General features: G+C 34.8%; 1 protein-coding gene across 1 annotated transcript in view; it reads right to left on the bottom strand.

Moving 5' to 3' along the window:
* Positions 1-17,348, bottom strand: part of LOC150077889 (Y+L amino acid transporter 2-like) — a 145,791-nt gene that overhangs the window by 33,229 nt on the left and 95,214 nt on the right. Inside the window, exons 4-5 of the mRNA XM_090384197.1 lie at positions 15,943-15,987; positions 7,779-7,902 (exon numbers count right to left, since the gene is read on the bottom strand). Coding sequence (XP_090240323.1) covers positions 7,779-7,902; positions 15,943-15,987 — 169 coding nt within the window. The remainder of the gene's footprint in view (positions 1-7,778; positions 7,903-15,942; positions 15,988-17,348) is intronic.

The raw sequence follows: 17,348 nt of genomic DNA, 5'->3' as shown, positions 1-17,348 counted from the left end.
GTGCTACAGTGTTCAGTATTCTTAATTTCATCTTGACAAGAAGAAGTGACAGCGTTTCAAACTTTTCATTTCACAATTTATTTTTTACCCTTTTAAATATGATCAAAAATATATCGGCATCTTGGTTAGAAAGCACTGCCAACAACAAGCATTCTGTTTGGCAGCATGTTTTGCCCCATTTGGTAAATGATTTCACTGGTTTTGAATCGCAAGTTCAGACAACTGCCAAAGACATTGTGATGATCGGAAAAGACTTGGGATTTGGAACTTTGGACACTGTTAATGTACGTGACTGCACTGACTCATATGCTGACCTGGTCTTGGCGCATTATAGCCTTAGTAGCTAATGCGCCAATAAAATCAAAACAATCAATCAATCAACTGACTCATATGCAAGTGACTTAGATGATGCAACTCTCCTTGAAATTGATGAGCAAACTGCATATGAAGAAGAGGAAAACAATTCTGAAGTGGCACCAAAAGTATTTTCAACAGAAGAATTGGAGAAAGTTTTTCAGGGGGTTGACATGGCCTGCGAGGCGATTATGAATGGAGATCCAAATGTTGAACATAGCATCAAGATACGGTAAAATTTACAAGATGGGATTTGATGCTACAAAGACTTGAATGCTGAGGAAAATTTTTAGGTATTATTGAAATAAGAAAATAAACAGCCACCTTTTTTAAAGTTTTTTCTCATCTCTCATGATGTTTCCTTTTCATTAAAAAATTTTTGCAATATTTTTTTTATTTCAAATCCTTTTAATTGGCTATCAAGAGCAAATTGTTTATAGATTTATTATAATTTATTTATAGACTTTCTCTGCTATGCATTCAACTAAAATCCATTATAATTATACCTCAATTAGCACAGTTTTACATAATACGGAACAGTTTCGGTACCAATTATCAGTTATGCAGGGTATTGCTGTATCTGATATTTTAAAATAAAAAGATTTTTCAACAGCCGATCAGTAGAAACAAGAGTTGAACTTTCAAAAGAACTTGCAGAAATTTGCAATTGTGATCCAGGATTTTTAAAAATAAGAGTGGCAGGAGATGAAATGTGGTGTAATCTTAATGACCCACACACAAAACATCAATCCTCTGAATGGATGTGCATTTCAGAGATGCAATCAGAAAGAAGAGACCTGATCTGTGGGCAAGAAAAAATTGTAAATGACAGTACTCCACAACAATCGTACTCATTTTGCAAAAATAATTTATGAATACTTTCTAAAAATGCTGTCTTACATCCTCTTTATTCATAATTCATATGACCTTGCACCTTGTGATTTTCATTTTTCCCAAACTAAAGAATTCATCGAAGGAACAATTTTTTTGGTGCAGCAGAAGTTATGGCAATTTATAGCACATGCAAGCAACGAAATTTCAAATCAAATTAAGTAATAAATAAATACTCTTTATTGTGCACTGAAAGAGAAAATGAATAGTGCTATTGTACATATTTGAATTGACATATTTGAATGGTACAAGCACTACAAAGATGGGCACTAAAACATTGATCATGATGCAGGGTTTAGATACCATGCATATCAACAAATATCAAATTTTGTTTCCCATCAAAGTATTATTTGGATTGATCATCAAATAAAAAGTTCAGACTATTATCTAAAGTTTTGTTATTATCTGTTAGTTGAAAAGCTATTATACAGCAATACCTCGTTTAGCTCGGTTTCAAACAGCATGGGTTTCACTGTAACACGGTTTTCAATTAAGTTTAAATGGAAAATTTACTGTACATATTAAAACTCATTCAATAGCCTGGACACATATGCTGCATTGTCGTAGCCTAGGTATGGTACACATATGCTGCGGTGCCAACTCCATTGTCTCACATGCACATGTGACAATAGCTTCCCTCAGGCAGTCAGCTGCAACGTGCTACAGTGTTCAGTATTCTTAATTTCATCTTGACAAGAAGAAGTGACAGCGTTTCAAACTTTTCATTTCACAATTTATTTTTTACCCTTTTAAATATGATCAAAAATATATCGGCATCTTGGTTAGAAAGCACTGCCAACAACAAGCATTCTGTTTGGCAGCATGTTTTGCCCCATTTGGTAAATGATTTCACTGGTTTTGAATCGCAAGTTCAGACAACTGCCAAAGACATTGTGATGATCGGAAAAGACTTGGGATTTGGAACTTTGGACACTGTTAATGTACGTGACTGCACTGACTCATATGCTGACCTGGTCTTGGCGCATTATAGCCTTAGTAGCTAATGCGCCAATAAAATCAAAACAATCAATCAATCAACTGACTCATATGCAAGTGACTTAGATGATGCAACTCTCCTTGAAATTGATGAGCAAACTGCATATGAAGAAGAGGAAAACAATTCTGAAGTGGCACCAAAAGTATTTTCAACAGAAGAATTGGAGAAAGTTTTTCAGGGGGTTGACATGGCCTGCGAGGCGATTATGAATGGAGATCCAAATGTTGAACATAGCATCAAGATACGGTAAAATTTACAAGATGGGATTTGATGCTACAAAGACTTGAATGCTGAGGAAAATTTTTAGGTATTATTGAAATAAGAAAATAAACAGCCACCTTTTTTAAAGTTTTTTCTCATCTCTCATGATGTTTCCTTTTCATTAAAAAATTTTTGCAATATTTTTTTTATTTCAAATCCTTTTAATTGGCTATCAAGAGCAAATTGTTTATAGATTTATTATAATTTATTTATAGACTTTCTCTGCTATGCATTCAACTAAAATCCATTATAATTATACCTCAATTAGCACAGTTTTACATAATACGGAACAGTTTCGGTACCAATTATCAGTTATGCAGGGTATTGCTGTATCTGATATTTTAAAATAAAAAGATTTTTCAACAGCCGATCAGTAGAAACAAGAGTTGAACTTTCAAAAGAACTTGCAGAAATTTGCAATTGTGATCCAGGATTTTTAAAAATAAGAGTGGCAGGAGATGAAATGTGGTGTAATCTTAATGACCCACACACAAAACATCAATCCTCTGAATGGATGTGCATTTCAGAGATGCAATCAGAAAGAAGAGACCTGATCTGTGGGCAAGAAAAAATTGTAAATGACAGTACTCCACAACAATCGTACTCATTTTGCAAAAATAATTTATGAATACTTTCTAAAAATGCTGTCTTACATCCTCTTTATTCATAATTCATATGACCTTGCACCTTGTGATTTTCATTTTTCCCAAACTAAAGAATTCATCGAAGGAACAATTTTTTTGGTGCAGCAGAAGTTATGGCAATTTATAGCACATGCAAGCAACGAAATTTCAAATCAAATTAAGTAATAAATAAATACTCTTTATTGTGCACTGAAAGAGAAAATGAATAGTGCTATTGTACATATTTGAATTGACATATTTGAATGGTACAAGCACTACAAAGATGGGCACTAAAACATTGATCATGATGCAGGGTTTAGATACCATGCATATCAACAAATATCAAATTTTGTTTCCCATCAAAGTATTATTTGGATTGATCATCAAATAAAAAGTTCAGACTATTATCTAAAGTTTTGTTATTATCTGTTAGTTGAAAAGCTATTATACAGCAATACCTCGTTTAGCTCGGTTTCAAACAGCATGGGTTTCACTGTAACACGGTTTTCAATTAAGTTTAAATGGAAAATTTACTGTACATATTAAAACTCATTCAATAGCCTGGACACATATGCTGCATTGTCGTAGCCTAGGTATGGTACACATATGCTGCGGTGCCAACTCCATTGTCTCACATGCACATGTGACAATAGCTTCCCTCAGGCAGTCAGCTGCAACGTGCTACAGTGTTCAGTATTCTTAATTTCATCTTGACAAGAAGAAGTGACAGCGTTTCAAACTTTTCATTTCACAATTTATTTTTTACCCTTTTAAATATGATCAAAAATATATCGGCATCTTGGTTAGAAAGCACTGCCAACAACAAGCATTCTGTTTGGCAGCATGTTTTGCCCCATTTGGTAAATGATTTCACTGGTTTTGAATCGCAAGTTCAGACAACTGCCAAAGACATTGTGATGATCGGAAAAGACTTGGGATTTGGAACTTTGGACACTGTTAATGTACGTGACTGCACTGACTCATATGCTGACCTGGTCTTGGCGCATTATAGCCTTAGTAGCTAATGCGCCAATAAAATCAAAACAATCAATCAATCAACTGACTCATATGCAAGTGACTTAGATGATGCAACTCTCCTTGAAATTGATGAGCAAACTGCATATGAAGAAGAGGAAAACAATTCTGAAGTGGCACCAAAAGTATTTTCAACAGAAGAATTGGAGAAAGTTTTTCAGGGGGTTGACATGGCCTGCGAGGCGATTATGAATGGAGATCCAAATGTTGAACATAGCATCAAGATACGGTAAAATTTACAAGATGGGATTTGATGCTACAAAGACTTGAATGCTGAGGAAAATTTTTAGGTATTATTGAAATAAGAAAATAAACAGCCACCTTTTTTAAAGTTTTTTCTCATCTCTCATGATGTTTCCTTTTCATTAAAAAATTTTTGCAATTTTTTTTTATTTCAAATCCTTTTAATTGGCTATCAAGAGCAAATTGTTTATAGATTTATTATAATTTATTTATAGACTTTCTCTGCTATGCATTCAACTAAAATCCATTATAATTATACCTCAATTAGCACAGTTTTACATAATACGGAACAGTTTCGGTACCAATTATCAGTTATGCAGGGTATTGCTGTATCTGATATTTTAAAATAAAAAGATTTTTCAACAGCCGATCAGTAGAAACAAGAGTTGAACTTTCAAAAGAACTTGCCGAAATTTGCAATTGTGATCCAGGATTTTTAAAAATAAGAGTGGCAGGAGATGAAATGTGGTGTAATCTTAATGACCCACACACAAAACATCAATCCTCTGAATGGATGTGCATTTCAGAGATGCAATCAGAAAGAAGAGACCTGATCTGTGGGCAAGAAAAAATTGTAAATGACAGTACTCCACAACAATCGTACTCATTTTGCAAAAATAATTTATGAATACTTTCTAAAAATGCTGTCTTACATCCTCTTTATTCATAATTCATATGACCTTGCACCTTGTGATTTTCATTTTTCCCAAACTAAAGAATTCATCGAAGGAACAATTTTTTTGGTGCAGCAGAAGTTATGGCAATTTATAGCACATGCAAGCAAGGAAATTTCAAATCAAATTAGGTAATAAATAAATACTCTTTATTGTGCACTGAAAGAGAAAATGAATAGTGCTATTGTACAAGCTCTCCAGAGCCAATGAAGAAAGGGACTAACAACAGAATTATTATGAAGTGCATTACATTTCAGGCATATTTGATTTTTTTTTCTTTTTCACCGATTAATAGAAGTGACAAGTAAATATAGTTATCATCTTACTAATAGTAATAGGTAGGTGACAAAGTTATTCCTTCTAGCCAATTCTTTACTGTCCTCATAATATATTCCCGATTTCTTATCCCTTAACAAAGCTATGCTGTAATTACCTTATAATTTCATATCGCTCTTCTTTCATATCTTCAAACTGACAGGTCAATAATTGCTCACTTCATGCTTTCAGTTACTTTTTCTTTTTTTGTATAAAAAAAGATGTGCACATCTCCAATTTATAGGTATACTGCCTGGTTTGTATTTCTTGTCTACTTCTATGCCTTTTTTTTTTTTTTTTTTTTTTTTGTGGGACAGTGCAGCAAAAGACTGTGGCTTCCTTACACCATTTGGCTATTACTATTACTAAAGATTTGCTTATATCTTTTCTGCTTCAGTATAACTGGCTAGATTCCATCAGCTCCTGATTCTGTGATCCCTTATAATTGTAAAATTTTTGCTTCCAATCCCTTCTCAGTTACCATAAAATCATTCACCTCCCAATTAGCTACACCACTGGTTTCCTCAACTTCAAAAACTTCCTCCTATGTGAATGCAAAATATTTATTCATCTTATCAGCAACCAGTTCAAGATCAACATTACTGTAACCACAATCAAGTGGACCAAAATAGTTGATTATTTCCTCTTACTAATGTAAAAATTAAGGTCATCTGTTCTGTTGGTCTATACCTTGAACGATACTTTTTTTTATTTTATTGGTATAAAAAGCCAGAATAACTTCCTGAAGCATTTCACATTAATGCATTTGCTAAAGTTGCCATTTGGCCCCATTTAAAAGAATTCATGATATCTGAGAGCATTATAATTTCCCTTGTGAAAACAAATACCCTTCCCCTTGCTTTAAATAGATCTCATTTCAATACACTCTGATCAGTCTCTTCAGTGGTTCCTTTATGTGAAGATTCTTAATATCTGATGGATCCTTACTAATAACCAGGTTAAGAATATTTCTTTCTCTTGTGGCATCTCTATGTTGATGCAAGAAGCAGTCAGCCTGCAAATCCAGAAATGCCATTTCTATATGAATGACCAATGCACAAATTCCAGTCAATCTCTGGAAAATTAAAATTTCCCATAATAAGACTTTGATTTACTGGCTCATTCTATTTGTAAAAATATCAACTATACTCATTACAGTCATCTGGTCTATAACACATGCCTACTCTCACTTTGTTTTCCAAATGCTTATGTCACACCACACTGATTCAATATAGTAGTCCACTGGATATGCTTGCCAATTAAAATATTATATCTCTCCTCTCCTTCTGTAAAAACCTATCCCCCCTGTATGCCATATTCCATTTTGTATGTGGCATATCAGAATGACATTACGTTTCCATATTCCTGTGATATCTGAATTTGTTGACTTAACTACTACCTCAAATTCATCAGATTTGATTTATTAACTATACTCTTTGCATACAAACATGTCTGCCCTCTTACAGAAGTACTTTCCCACAGGAGTTTTACTTCTCATTTTAGCTTCCCATTCATTTAAAATATCACTGCCACTGGTACTTCTTTCCACCATCAGAAGGCTCTTTCTCTTCTGGGACCTCATAAGTCAAACAACAGGATAAGTGTGAATACTTTGAAAAAGGAACATATTGATATGGATAATTAATTATATCACACTGCTATATAATAATTTCAAGATACCATTGCTAAACCAAATTACCCTGAAATTGATGAAAGACCCATAATATATGGACTATAGTGCCAATACAACACATTGTACTGACAATTGAAAAAGTTAAAAATATAAAACGAGAAAGAGAGATTGGATATCATGCAATCATAAATATTCAAGCTTGAAATTTAGAGCACACATATTTACATAATTATCACTGTTTATTATTCTGCACAATGCTCTCATCATGCAATTCATTTGCTACATTAACAAAGATATATAATTCTTTTGATCTTATCTAGTACAAGATGAGAGCAAAAGAATCAGTCTCATCTAGTACTAGTACAAGAAAATAATGGAAAGGGTTGTGGAATACATATAATAGGGGCAGGATACATATAATATTAAATTTAAGAACTGACATTAATAATTTCAAAGTATGACATTAATGATTTAAAGCTAAGAATTAGTAATAATTGCTCTTAATAATTAAAATTAACAATTTCTAAGCTTGTAATTAATACACTCAAGATTAAAAATTGTACATGTGCTACATTTCTGTTATCAACAGTGAGCCTATAGAAGCTCTAATTTATTTAGTTATCACCAGTATAACATCTAATATGAATTGGGATGAAAAACAAAATCTTCATTATGCATGTAAATACTGTAAATAAATATCAGTGCTATATGAGATGCAATCTTAGGATAATAATATCAAACTATACACTTACAACTGCTACAGCTTCAGCTCCTAGAACTTCTTCCACTGAAAGTGTTGTGTGGAAAGCTACAACCGTCATGGTGTATACAACTGTCACAAGGACACATGAAATAAAGATAGCCTTTGGTAGGTTTCTAAGAAAAAGCAAATTTAGTTTTTTAAAAAAAATACAAAATGGCTATTTTTTATGAGTCCTTAATTACACTTTCGTCAAAATAAAGTAACTGAAACAGTATGAAATACTGTATTTCTTATGTATTGCATTATTTTAACTCTCACTGTACCAATCCACAGACTGTTATATTTATTATTTTTATTATTTATGTGATCACTGTTTCACATGATAATTTTAAACAATAGCTGAATACAGTTTGTGAAAGTAACATCTTTGAAGTGAAAATTAAGAGAAAAGGTTCTCTGTAAACAATATAATGAAAATAAAACTTAAGAGTTTTAAATGTAAAAGTAAACAAAAACGAAATGTGAAATTAAAATATTTCGTTTTAATAAGTTTATATTACAAACGTTAATAATGAAAAGGTAATTTAAAAGGGAATCCAAATAAGCGCAACTCTACGATAATGAAAAAGTTATCCATAAAAATTCATCTGGTTAGACAAAATCTTCCTTCTTTTTTCCATCCAAAGTTTCACATACAACTCAAACATACCGCCACCACTTCTTGTTGCTGATAATTCATAACAGAGCAAAGCTGACAAAACCCTCCTCCACATGAAAAACAAATTCGATGGCAATCTGTACAGACCTGTCTTTCACAAAACGAACACACACAATATTTACTTCCCTTCTGATGACAACAGCTAAACTTATCTATTTCATTTGCACCAACTTTGCTTTTAGGAACTTTTTCACATCTATTCGATTTTTGAAGCGGTGGCGCTTCTGTGTTGATCTGGCATTTTTTATGCACGCCATGGAATAATAATTTCATCGTTTTTTCATGTACTAAGCGCATATTTTCATTCATATTAACACCCAAGTTAACTTCCTTAATTCCAATATGCATTTTCATGGGAAATGGAGAGTCTTCCCAAAATGGATTACATCGCTTTGGCATTTTCAGTTATTAAATGCTCGGTATAAATTATTTATATTGACATCAAAGAGAACAAAAACTCAGCTTACAGCTACACCTCTATACTTGTCCGAACTCATTAATAAATTTCGCATACTGCTTCCAAAAACAGCCGTACATTTTTACTTCTACACACAGCACTAGTTGACATATCTACAAATACTTGCCATGCCTAAATTCCCGCCAAGAACAAGCTCGACTATAGATGGCGCTTCACTGCCATTCGTACGTTTCGTCTCAAGAGAAATAAGATTTTAAAAGAATTGTAAAGCTCGTAAAACTAAGGGTAAAGTAAAGACGAAAATCGAAAGAAAATTAGAGACTGAAAGGAAGATAAATGCGACATTTAATATATAATATTTTACATTTACTTTAACTCCAAGGTCAATAAATTATAACCGATTTTTGCATCATGTACGTTGCTGCTAGGGTAGAAGTGAAAATGTGCCACTTAACGTAATCATTCTTGCAATGAAAAACTCTCTCTCTTTCAAATTATATTTCTAACATAGTATATAGTTGTCTGTGTTAAGTACCATGACAACTAAAGCCATGAAGCGTCAATGCATACACTCTGTATTTGCATATATTCTTTAGAGTCCTTGATGGTAGCAGAGTGGATATATTCATATGCGTAATCATTATCCTCCCCACATCGGGGTGAAAAAGACTCAGGTTCGAATTCTGTCAATGAGACGAGGAATTTATATTGGTATTTATCACAGTGTGGCTGAGTTAATCAGTCTCTGGCGAGGGTAGAATGGATTTTTCTTCTTGAAATCAGGTTTTTTCTCCAGCCAATAAGAAAATTGACCACAGAACATATGTAATTTACAGACATAATATATATGGCACAAAATGGTCTAAGTAACTGAAGCACCTTAATCATACAAGAACAAAAACAACATTCTTTGGTCGGTTTGCTCCCCTACACACGTTCCTTACAGCAGCTGTGATGTAGGGAAGCCTGTCCGTACTGTGCTTATGATTACCGGGAATCACAGCACAGATTTGTTAACGGTAGACCTTATCTGGCTAATCTGATTAGCTACTATGATGTAGTAACAAAAGAACTGGATGTAAATAATAATTTTGACATCATATATTTAGAATTCAGTAAAGCTTTTGATACTGTTCCAAATGAAAGACTACTGTACAAATTCGAACAGTGTGACATTAGTGGCAAGTTACTGTTATGGATAAAGGGATGGTTGGGTGGAAGAAGACAGAGAGTGGTTATTAATGGGTTCTGCTCTTCTTAGACGAATGTTATTAGTGCAGTCCCTCTGAGTTCATGCTGGGCCTCTTATTGTTTTCAGTATTTAACAATATTTAAGTAGGCATACCAAGTTTAATGTCTAATTTTGTTGATGATACAGAGGTTAGCAGGGTAGTTAATAACAGAAATCAGAGTGTGTTAGTCTAACATGATCTAGATGAATTAGGCAAAGTGACTGGAAGTGGCAATTGAGGTTTAGCATTGATAAATGGAAGGAGCCCCATGTGGGTGGTAGTAATTCCAGAATAACTTACTAGTCGGGTGGTACCAAACTCAAGGTAGTGGAGAAAGAAAAAGACCTTGGAAAAATTCGACATGAAGTTATCCGTGCAGGCTGCAAGCTCATGGTGTTATGTTGACAGCTCATGGTGTTACGTCGATGCCATACAGGAATTTTGACAGCAGTGACAAGATGGTGATTATCGCATTGTATAAAGGCAATGGTTAGACTGCGTTTTGAGTACTTCATACAGGAGTGGAAACCTGTATTTTAGGAAAGACGGAAGTCAGTTGTAAAGGCTGCAGAGAAGAGCAACAAGTTTAGCCAGAGGCAAGAAAGGATATCCTTACCATAAAAGATTCGGTTTTACAAATGGAAATTACTCATCTGTGAGGTAACCTGATTGAAATGTTTAAGGCTGTAAATGGATTAAATAAATTAAATGCTGATGGCATCCTTAGCCTTTCTCATACAACATAAATAAGTGAATTTAAACTTAAATTGAAAAAGAATGGCTGCAGGATAGATTTCCGAAAATTTGCTTTCAGCCACTAGCAATTGATTGCTAGAATAAACTTCCACTGCGCTTGACAAGTGAGTAGTTTGAATAAATTTAAGAAAGGATACACAAATTATTATAGTAGATGAACAGATTAACAGATTTTTTGGCTGATGTTTTTGATGATTATTTGCCAATACTAAGACTTAACAGCAGTTCATAGGAGCCTAGAATATTTTCACAGCACGTATTTTTTTATATTGTGAAAATTCACTGTAAATTTCGGAGTAGTTTGCCAAGAAATCCTCGAACAATCACGTTAATACCATTCATTAGTCAATGAAACACAATGGCTACGATACTTTCATTAGAAACTGACATTCTTAAGGGTAACAAGCAAGTTTTTCTGTTATTTTTAAAGTCTTGAACTCCAGGTACAAATAACAGTCAATGATATATAGGAATTTTGCTAGCAGGGAAAAGGAGGTGATTGTCCCTCTGTATAAGGCAATGGTCAGGCCACGCCTTGAGTACTGCGTACAGGTCTGGAGGCCTCATTTTAGGAAGGATGTAGATTTGCCTGAGCGTGTACAGAGAAGAGCAACACGATTGGTGAGGGGAATGAAGGGATTCTCTTACCAAGAGAGGCTTAAGTTCTGCAAATTGCAGTGGCTAGAGACTAGGCACCTGCGCGGTGATCTGATTGAAGTCTATACGGCCTTGAATGGGTTGAGCACGCTGAATTCTGATGGGATCCTTCCACTTGTTCAGATTACCAACCTACGGGGACATAAGTTCAAATTAAGAAAGGACAGATGTAGAATAGATGTGCGGAAATTTGCCTTTAGCCAGCGGGTGGTTAATTGCTGGAACAAACTTCCATCTGTCGTTGTGGAAGTTGATAGGTTAAATAAATTTAAGGAGGAACTGGACAGGAATTTGGAGGGAATGGTGTGATTTTTTTTTTTTTTTTTTTTTTTTTGGCTGATGCTGCATAAGCTCCTACACTTGCTTTCTTGCATCATGTGCCACTACTACTACTACTACAACAGCACTGTAGTCCACGACGTACTACCTAGGATCAAAAACTTTCAGGTCTGAATTTAATTACGAAAAAAATTCAGTCCTTGAACTTAAAAATTAAGAGATTGAATAGGACAAACTTTTTATTTTGTAAACTAGAATGCCTAGAATTTTATTTTTTGAAGGTAAATTTAGTATCACCGTTTTTAGGTATGTGAAGTGACATACCAAACTGTTCAAAAAGAACTATGAAATTTTGATTTTTTGTTGAGGAAATCAGCCTCAAATTTATTTTGTTGTTACCCTTCCCCCAGATTAACTAACTTAGCCACGTTATAAGAGAGAAAAAAAGCCATAAAGGTTGTTCGCAAAATTCGGACACATGAAATTTCCACATACGATGTGGGAGGACAGTGATTATAAGCACAAATATAGCCTCAGGGACTGTATAAAACATTGTTGAAGCATACAGAGAAAGAGCTTTATGAAATCCTGTCTGGAGGGAGCTCACATGATCCACATTGGTAGCTTTTACAAGCATTATCAGTGACGATACAGTTATGTAATACAAAACAAAATGTTTTTTGGGGGACAGCAGCCTCCCCAGTGGGTACGATTATGGGTACAACGCAAGTGACGTGCAAGATATAGGAAGCCTTTGAGAACATCATACCAGTTTCCAAGACATCATTATGTATCTGATACTTTAAACATGGAAAGATTATAAACCCACTTTGTTACAATTTTTTTAATAGCTGATCAGAATGAAATAAGAAGTGAACTTCCAAAAAGATTGGCTGAAATTTGTAATCGTTATCCAGAATTAAAAAAAACAAAAAAAAAACACAATAGTAGCAACAAATATAAACGAAATCCAAGAAGGAAAAAAAAAAAATTCAGATTCATAGGTGTAAAGGTAAATTTGGTAGGATAATTTTTGATTATAAAGGGAAAATTCATTTACACATCAGGTCACTACTGTTAAAAGATATGCACCTAAAAGGAAGGGTCATGATTCATGGACAGAAAAATGAGAAATTACTTCACTGTAAAGCTCCGGCTTTTCACGACAATAATTTCTGATTAACTTTCCAAACGCTCTGTAATTGTTTCATAATTATATGTTTAAATAAAACTCCACTCCTGATACTTTTTGATATGGTCTTGTACAAGGCAGTCTTGATAGAATTCTTTCATTAATTTTGGAGTATCGTGGGTAGCACAGTTGGCGTAATCATCATTCTCCACACACCGGGTGGAAAAGATCCGAGTTTGAACCCTGTCATCCTGTTAACGAAGGAAAACAAGTCGACTCCATCTTCCTTGACTTAAGCAAAGCCTTCGACAAGGTAGTCCATCAGAGACTAATCAACAAACTGCATCACTATGGTCTCAGAGGACAAGCACTAAACTGGATTGAAAACTACTTGGAAGGTAGAGAAATGTCCGTGACATTTAAAGGTCAAACCTCATATCCTTTCAGTCCTGAAATTGGTGTCCCACAGGGTTCATCCTTAGGCCCGCTATTATTTCTTATCTACATCAACGACCTGCCAAGCACCCTTGGAGCCTACCAAATCAAGATCAACGTATTTGCAGACGACATAAAAATCTATAAAGTAATTCGCAGTACCAATGACTGCATCATCCTAAACGAAGCTCTTCAACGAGTTATTCAGTGGCTGAAGGAGAACAAAATGGCAGTCAATGAAAACAAGTGTGAGCTGATGAGCTTTGCTAATGCACACAAGAAAAACAAACTTAATTTTTCTTATTGTATCAACAACAAGGCAATCAAAAAAGTTAGTACAGCCAAAAATTTAGGTATCTTTATTAAAGAATCATTTTCCTTTGATGTCCATGTCTCTAACATTGTAAAGGCAGCTAGCAAAAAACTAGGTTTCCTGAAAAGAATTAACCGAGACTTCAATCAGTTGGCACTTTTCATCTTTCTTTACAAAATCTATGTTAGGCCAGCCCTAGAATTTGCCTCACAGGTCTGGTCCCCACATGTTGCGTACCAAAAATTAGAAATTGAAAATATTCAAAAGAGAGCAATCCAGTACGTTTGCTTTAAAAGTGGCCTTGAATACTATGAGAAATCCTACCAAGAGTGGTGTGTATTCTTTGGACTCGAAACGCTGGAAAAAAGAAGAGATAAAGCCGATTTACTCCTACTTAACCAACTAATAAATGGTACCCTGAATTGCCCTCATCTCGTCTCACAAATAAATTTCAACGCTCCGACAAGAGCGCTAAGAAACCATCCACTACTGAAACCATCCTATGCGAGAACAAATTATGGATACTACAACTTCTACAACAGGACTGCAAGATCAATGAACAAAGCAAATATTGAGATATTTGGTACCCCCGGACACTTCAAGAGGCAATTGAAATTGCTAACCTCATCCGGTACCTGACTTAAAATAGACTCTTCTTTTAAGTTCTAAGACTCTGATTGTGTGTGAAGAAATACCAGTGCTCTGCCTGTTCACTTAAATAGGACGGATGAGTCCTTTTATTTATTTAGTTTATTTTATCTGTACATATACTTTTTTCTTTACTTTGGGAAATGTATACTCCAAGCTTTTTGAAGCTATGTAATAATTCTTTGTAGCTGCACCCTCAGGCACGTTGTTTGCTGTTTTGTAGCTGTTAATAATAAAAATAATAACAATAATAATAATAATAATAATAATATTAATGACGCGAGGAATTTTTATGGGCATTTTTCACAACGTAGCTAAGGTCGTCAGTCTTAGGCGAAGGCAGCATTGTTTTTTCTACCGGAAACTCTGGTTTTTCGTCCAGCAAACTGCAAATCGACCACAGAGCACACACAACTTACAGAGATATTATATACGGCGCAACATGGCCTGAGTTGTTGATGCGCTTAAAACCACACAACAAAAAATGTCTCAATGTACGCGAACTCGAAGAAAGTGCTGATCCCCTGATTCATACCTGTGTTCGTGACGCATAGTTATAGCTTTTCTGTTTTATGATGGCAGTCGGCAAAGCGTCAGATGGAAAGGATAGGGAGATCGGATAAGTAAGAATTTCGAACTTGAATAGATGATACCTTTATGGCACAATATTGTTTAAGTGGAGAAGACGCCTCGTGGCTGCCACTGCCATTCAGCAATTGCAGTCAATACAATGGTTATGAACACTGCCCTTTCACGCTGTTTCTGATGTAGAAAAGGGCTAGGCTTGAATTCGGCCAAGGGATTCGAGCCCAGAATATAGATGTCATTCATCCAGAGAAACAGGAAAGCTAATTATAGAATGCACAGAATTTGCAGACACGGTACACTGGCACCTCATATCCTTTGCTGCTTTGGCCCAAAACCAAAATAGCAACAACCCATCTTTAACCAGCGTTTAATAAACTGATTCTATTTTACCATTTCAGATTTATCCAATTTAGTGCATTAAAATAAATTAAACATGGAAATTAATCCCTGTTCTCGCAGATAGCACAGTGGTTATAACTACCGTCTTCCCACACCTGGCGATAAAAAAACTAAGTTCGAATCTGAAAAATGCCGCAAGGAATTTTTATGGGAATTTTTCACAGCACGGCTGAGTCAGTTGATCTCGAAAAGGGTTGCACGGTTTTTTCTCCTAGAAACTAGGGGGTTTTGTCTGGCAAACAGCAAACCGACCGAAGAATACAAGCAGTTTGTACTCCAATAAGTATAAACTGACAATATATCTCATGCCTCATAGCCTTAGTTGCTTTGGCGCGCGCACACAGTTAATTCCGGAAAAGGCAGGTGAAATTTAAAAACTTTTATTTGCTACAACGTATACTGAAGTCATCTGCTAAAAGAAATATTCTAGACTAGTTGTGAGCAAAATGTGGCCCGCAATATCATTCAGAAAAATAAAAAAATATATATTAAAGTCAAAGAATAATTATTATATTCCTATAAAACATTTTTAAACAATTTTATGTTGTTAATACAGGTGATACAATTAATTAATAGTTTTAATTGGATAATATAAATCAAACAAAAGTTTCATCTCACTTCAACATTTTTTCTCTTACCTGTGGGGATCTTTTAATTCCTCGATAACAAAATTCAGGTAGTTCCTATAAGAGATAAAAACTTCATATTAAGAATGTTATCAGTCACTTGATTTGGATTTCCAAGTCAGATAATGGGGAACTGAGTTGTGATAAAAATAGCGTTGGGTTCCAAATGATTAAAAAGAAAGTGTTAAAGGACTTTCTGATTAGATCCTTCTTAGAATTTATATATAGAACTCAATCACTCAGGATGATAAGGATATTCAAAAGAGGTTTTGCAGAAGCTCTGTCTTGGTTAAACAGTGAATAAAAAGAGTTTGAATCGAGAGGAATTGCGTCAGCCATTAATGTCAAGATATTCACAATTAATAAAAATAAGATATTAATAGTAATCACTGAACTAACAGTCTTGTTGGAGTAGGGTTTTAGGAGCATCAGCGACTAAGGCCATATTGCCTCGTGTATACGGTCTGAGACCGACTAACTCAGCCACTTTGTGAAAAGGCCCATAAGAAAAGTTGACGGGACTCGAACTGAGGTCTTTTTCATCCATGTGGGTGAGAAGAGCGATTCTACCAACTGCGCTATCCACGAGGGCAAAACTAGCATTGAATCTCATTTAAATTGAGGAGGTGGCCTTAACCGTTCAGCCGATGTACCCCTTCTCTTTGTAGGGAAACAAACTTATTACGAACAACTTAATGAGAAATGTATCCATTGTAAATCCTTTCTAGAGAGAGAATTTACAATGGATGCACAGTTCATTCTTTCTAGAGAAAGAATTTATAATTGATACATTTCTCATTCTTTCCAGAGAAAGAATTTACAATGGAGACATTTCTCATTCTTTGTAGAGAAATAATTTATAATTGATAAGTACAAAGAGAAATTTGGTGCCCTATGAAAACAGAATGTGTAAATAATCAACTTTCAGTCATTATCTGATGGTGATTCTTATCTGTATGGTGCATTTAGAAAGTATAAGAATATTATCATATTTTGGGATACGTGATTACTGAATTGAAGAAGATTAAAGACAAGTAGCTCAGGTAGATTATATCGCCAAATACATCCTTTTTCTTAACCCTGATGATCCATAGAAGCCTTCAGACCAACAGCAGCAAGCTTTCAGTGAATTTCGTTTTGGGTAAAAGGGTTACTCGAGAACAACCTTATTTATCCATGTGTGGCATGTCCATAAATTGCAAGTGTTCTCTGGTCAGTTTGCTTATTTTTCTGAACGAAGAACCCGAGTTTCCTGAAGGAAAACAGTGCTGTCCTCACCTAAGTCTAAATAACTCAGCCATGGAGTGAAAAAAGAAAAGAAAAACAAATAGAAGTTCCTCGCGTCATTAACGACATTCGAAGAGGCCTTTTTACTCGGTGTGGGAAAGACAGTGATTATAACCACTGTGCAACCTACC

The sequence above is a fragment of the Mastigoproctus giganteus genome, chromosome 11 (genome assembly GCF_048544385.1).
Source record: "Mastigoproctus giganteus isolate SK-2022 chromosome 11, ASM4854438v1, whole genome shotgun sequence".
Taxonomy (NCBI): Eukaryota; Metazoa; Arthropoda; class Arachnida; order Uropygi; family Thelyphonidae; genus Mastigoproctus; species Mastigoproctus giganteus.
The sequence above is the reverse complement of the archived record's forward strand: the minus strand, read 5'-3'. Positions and strand labels throughout refer to the sequence as shown.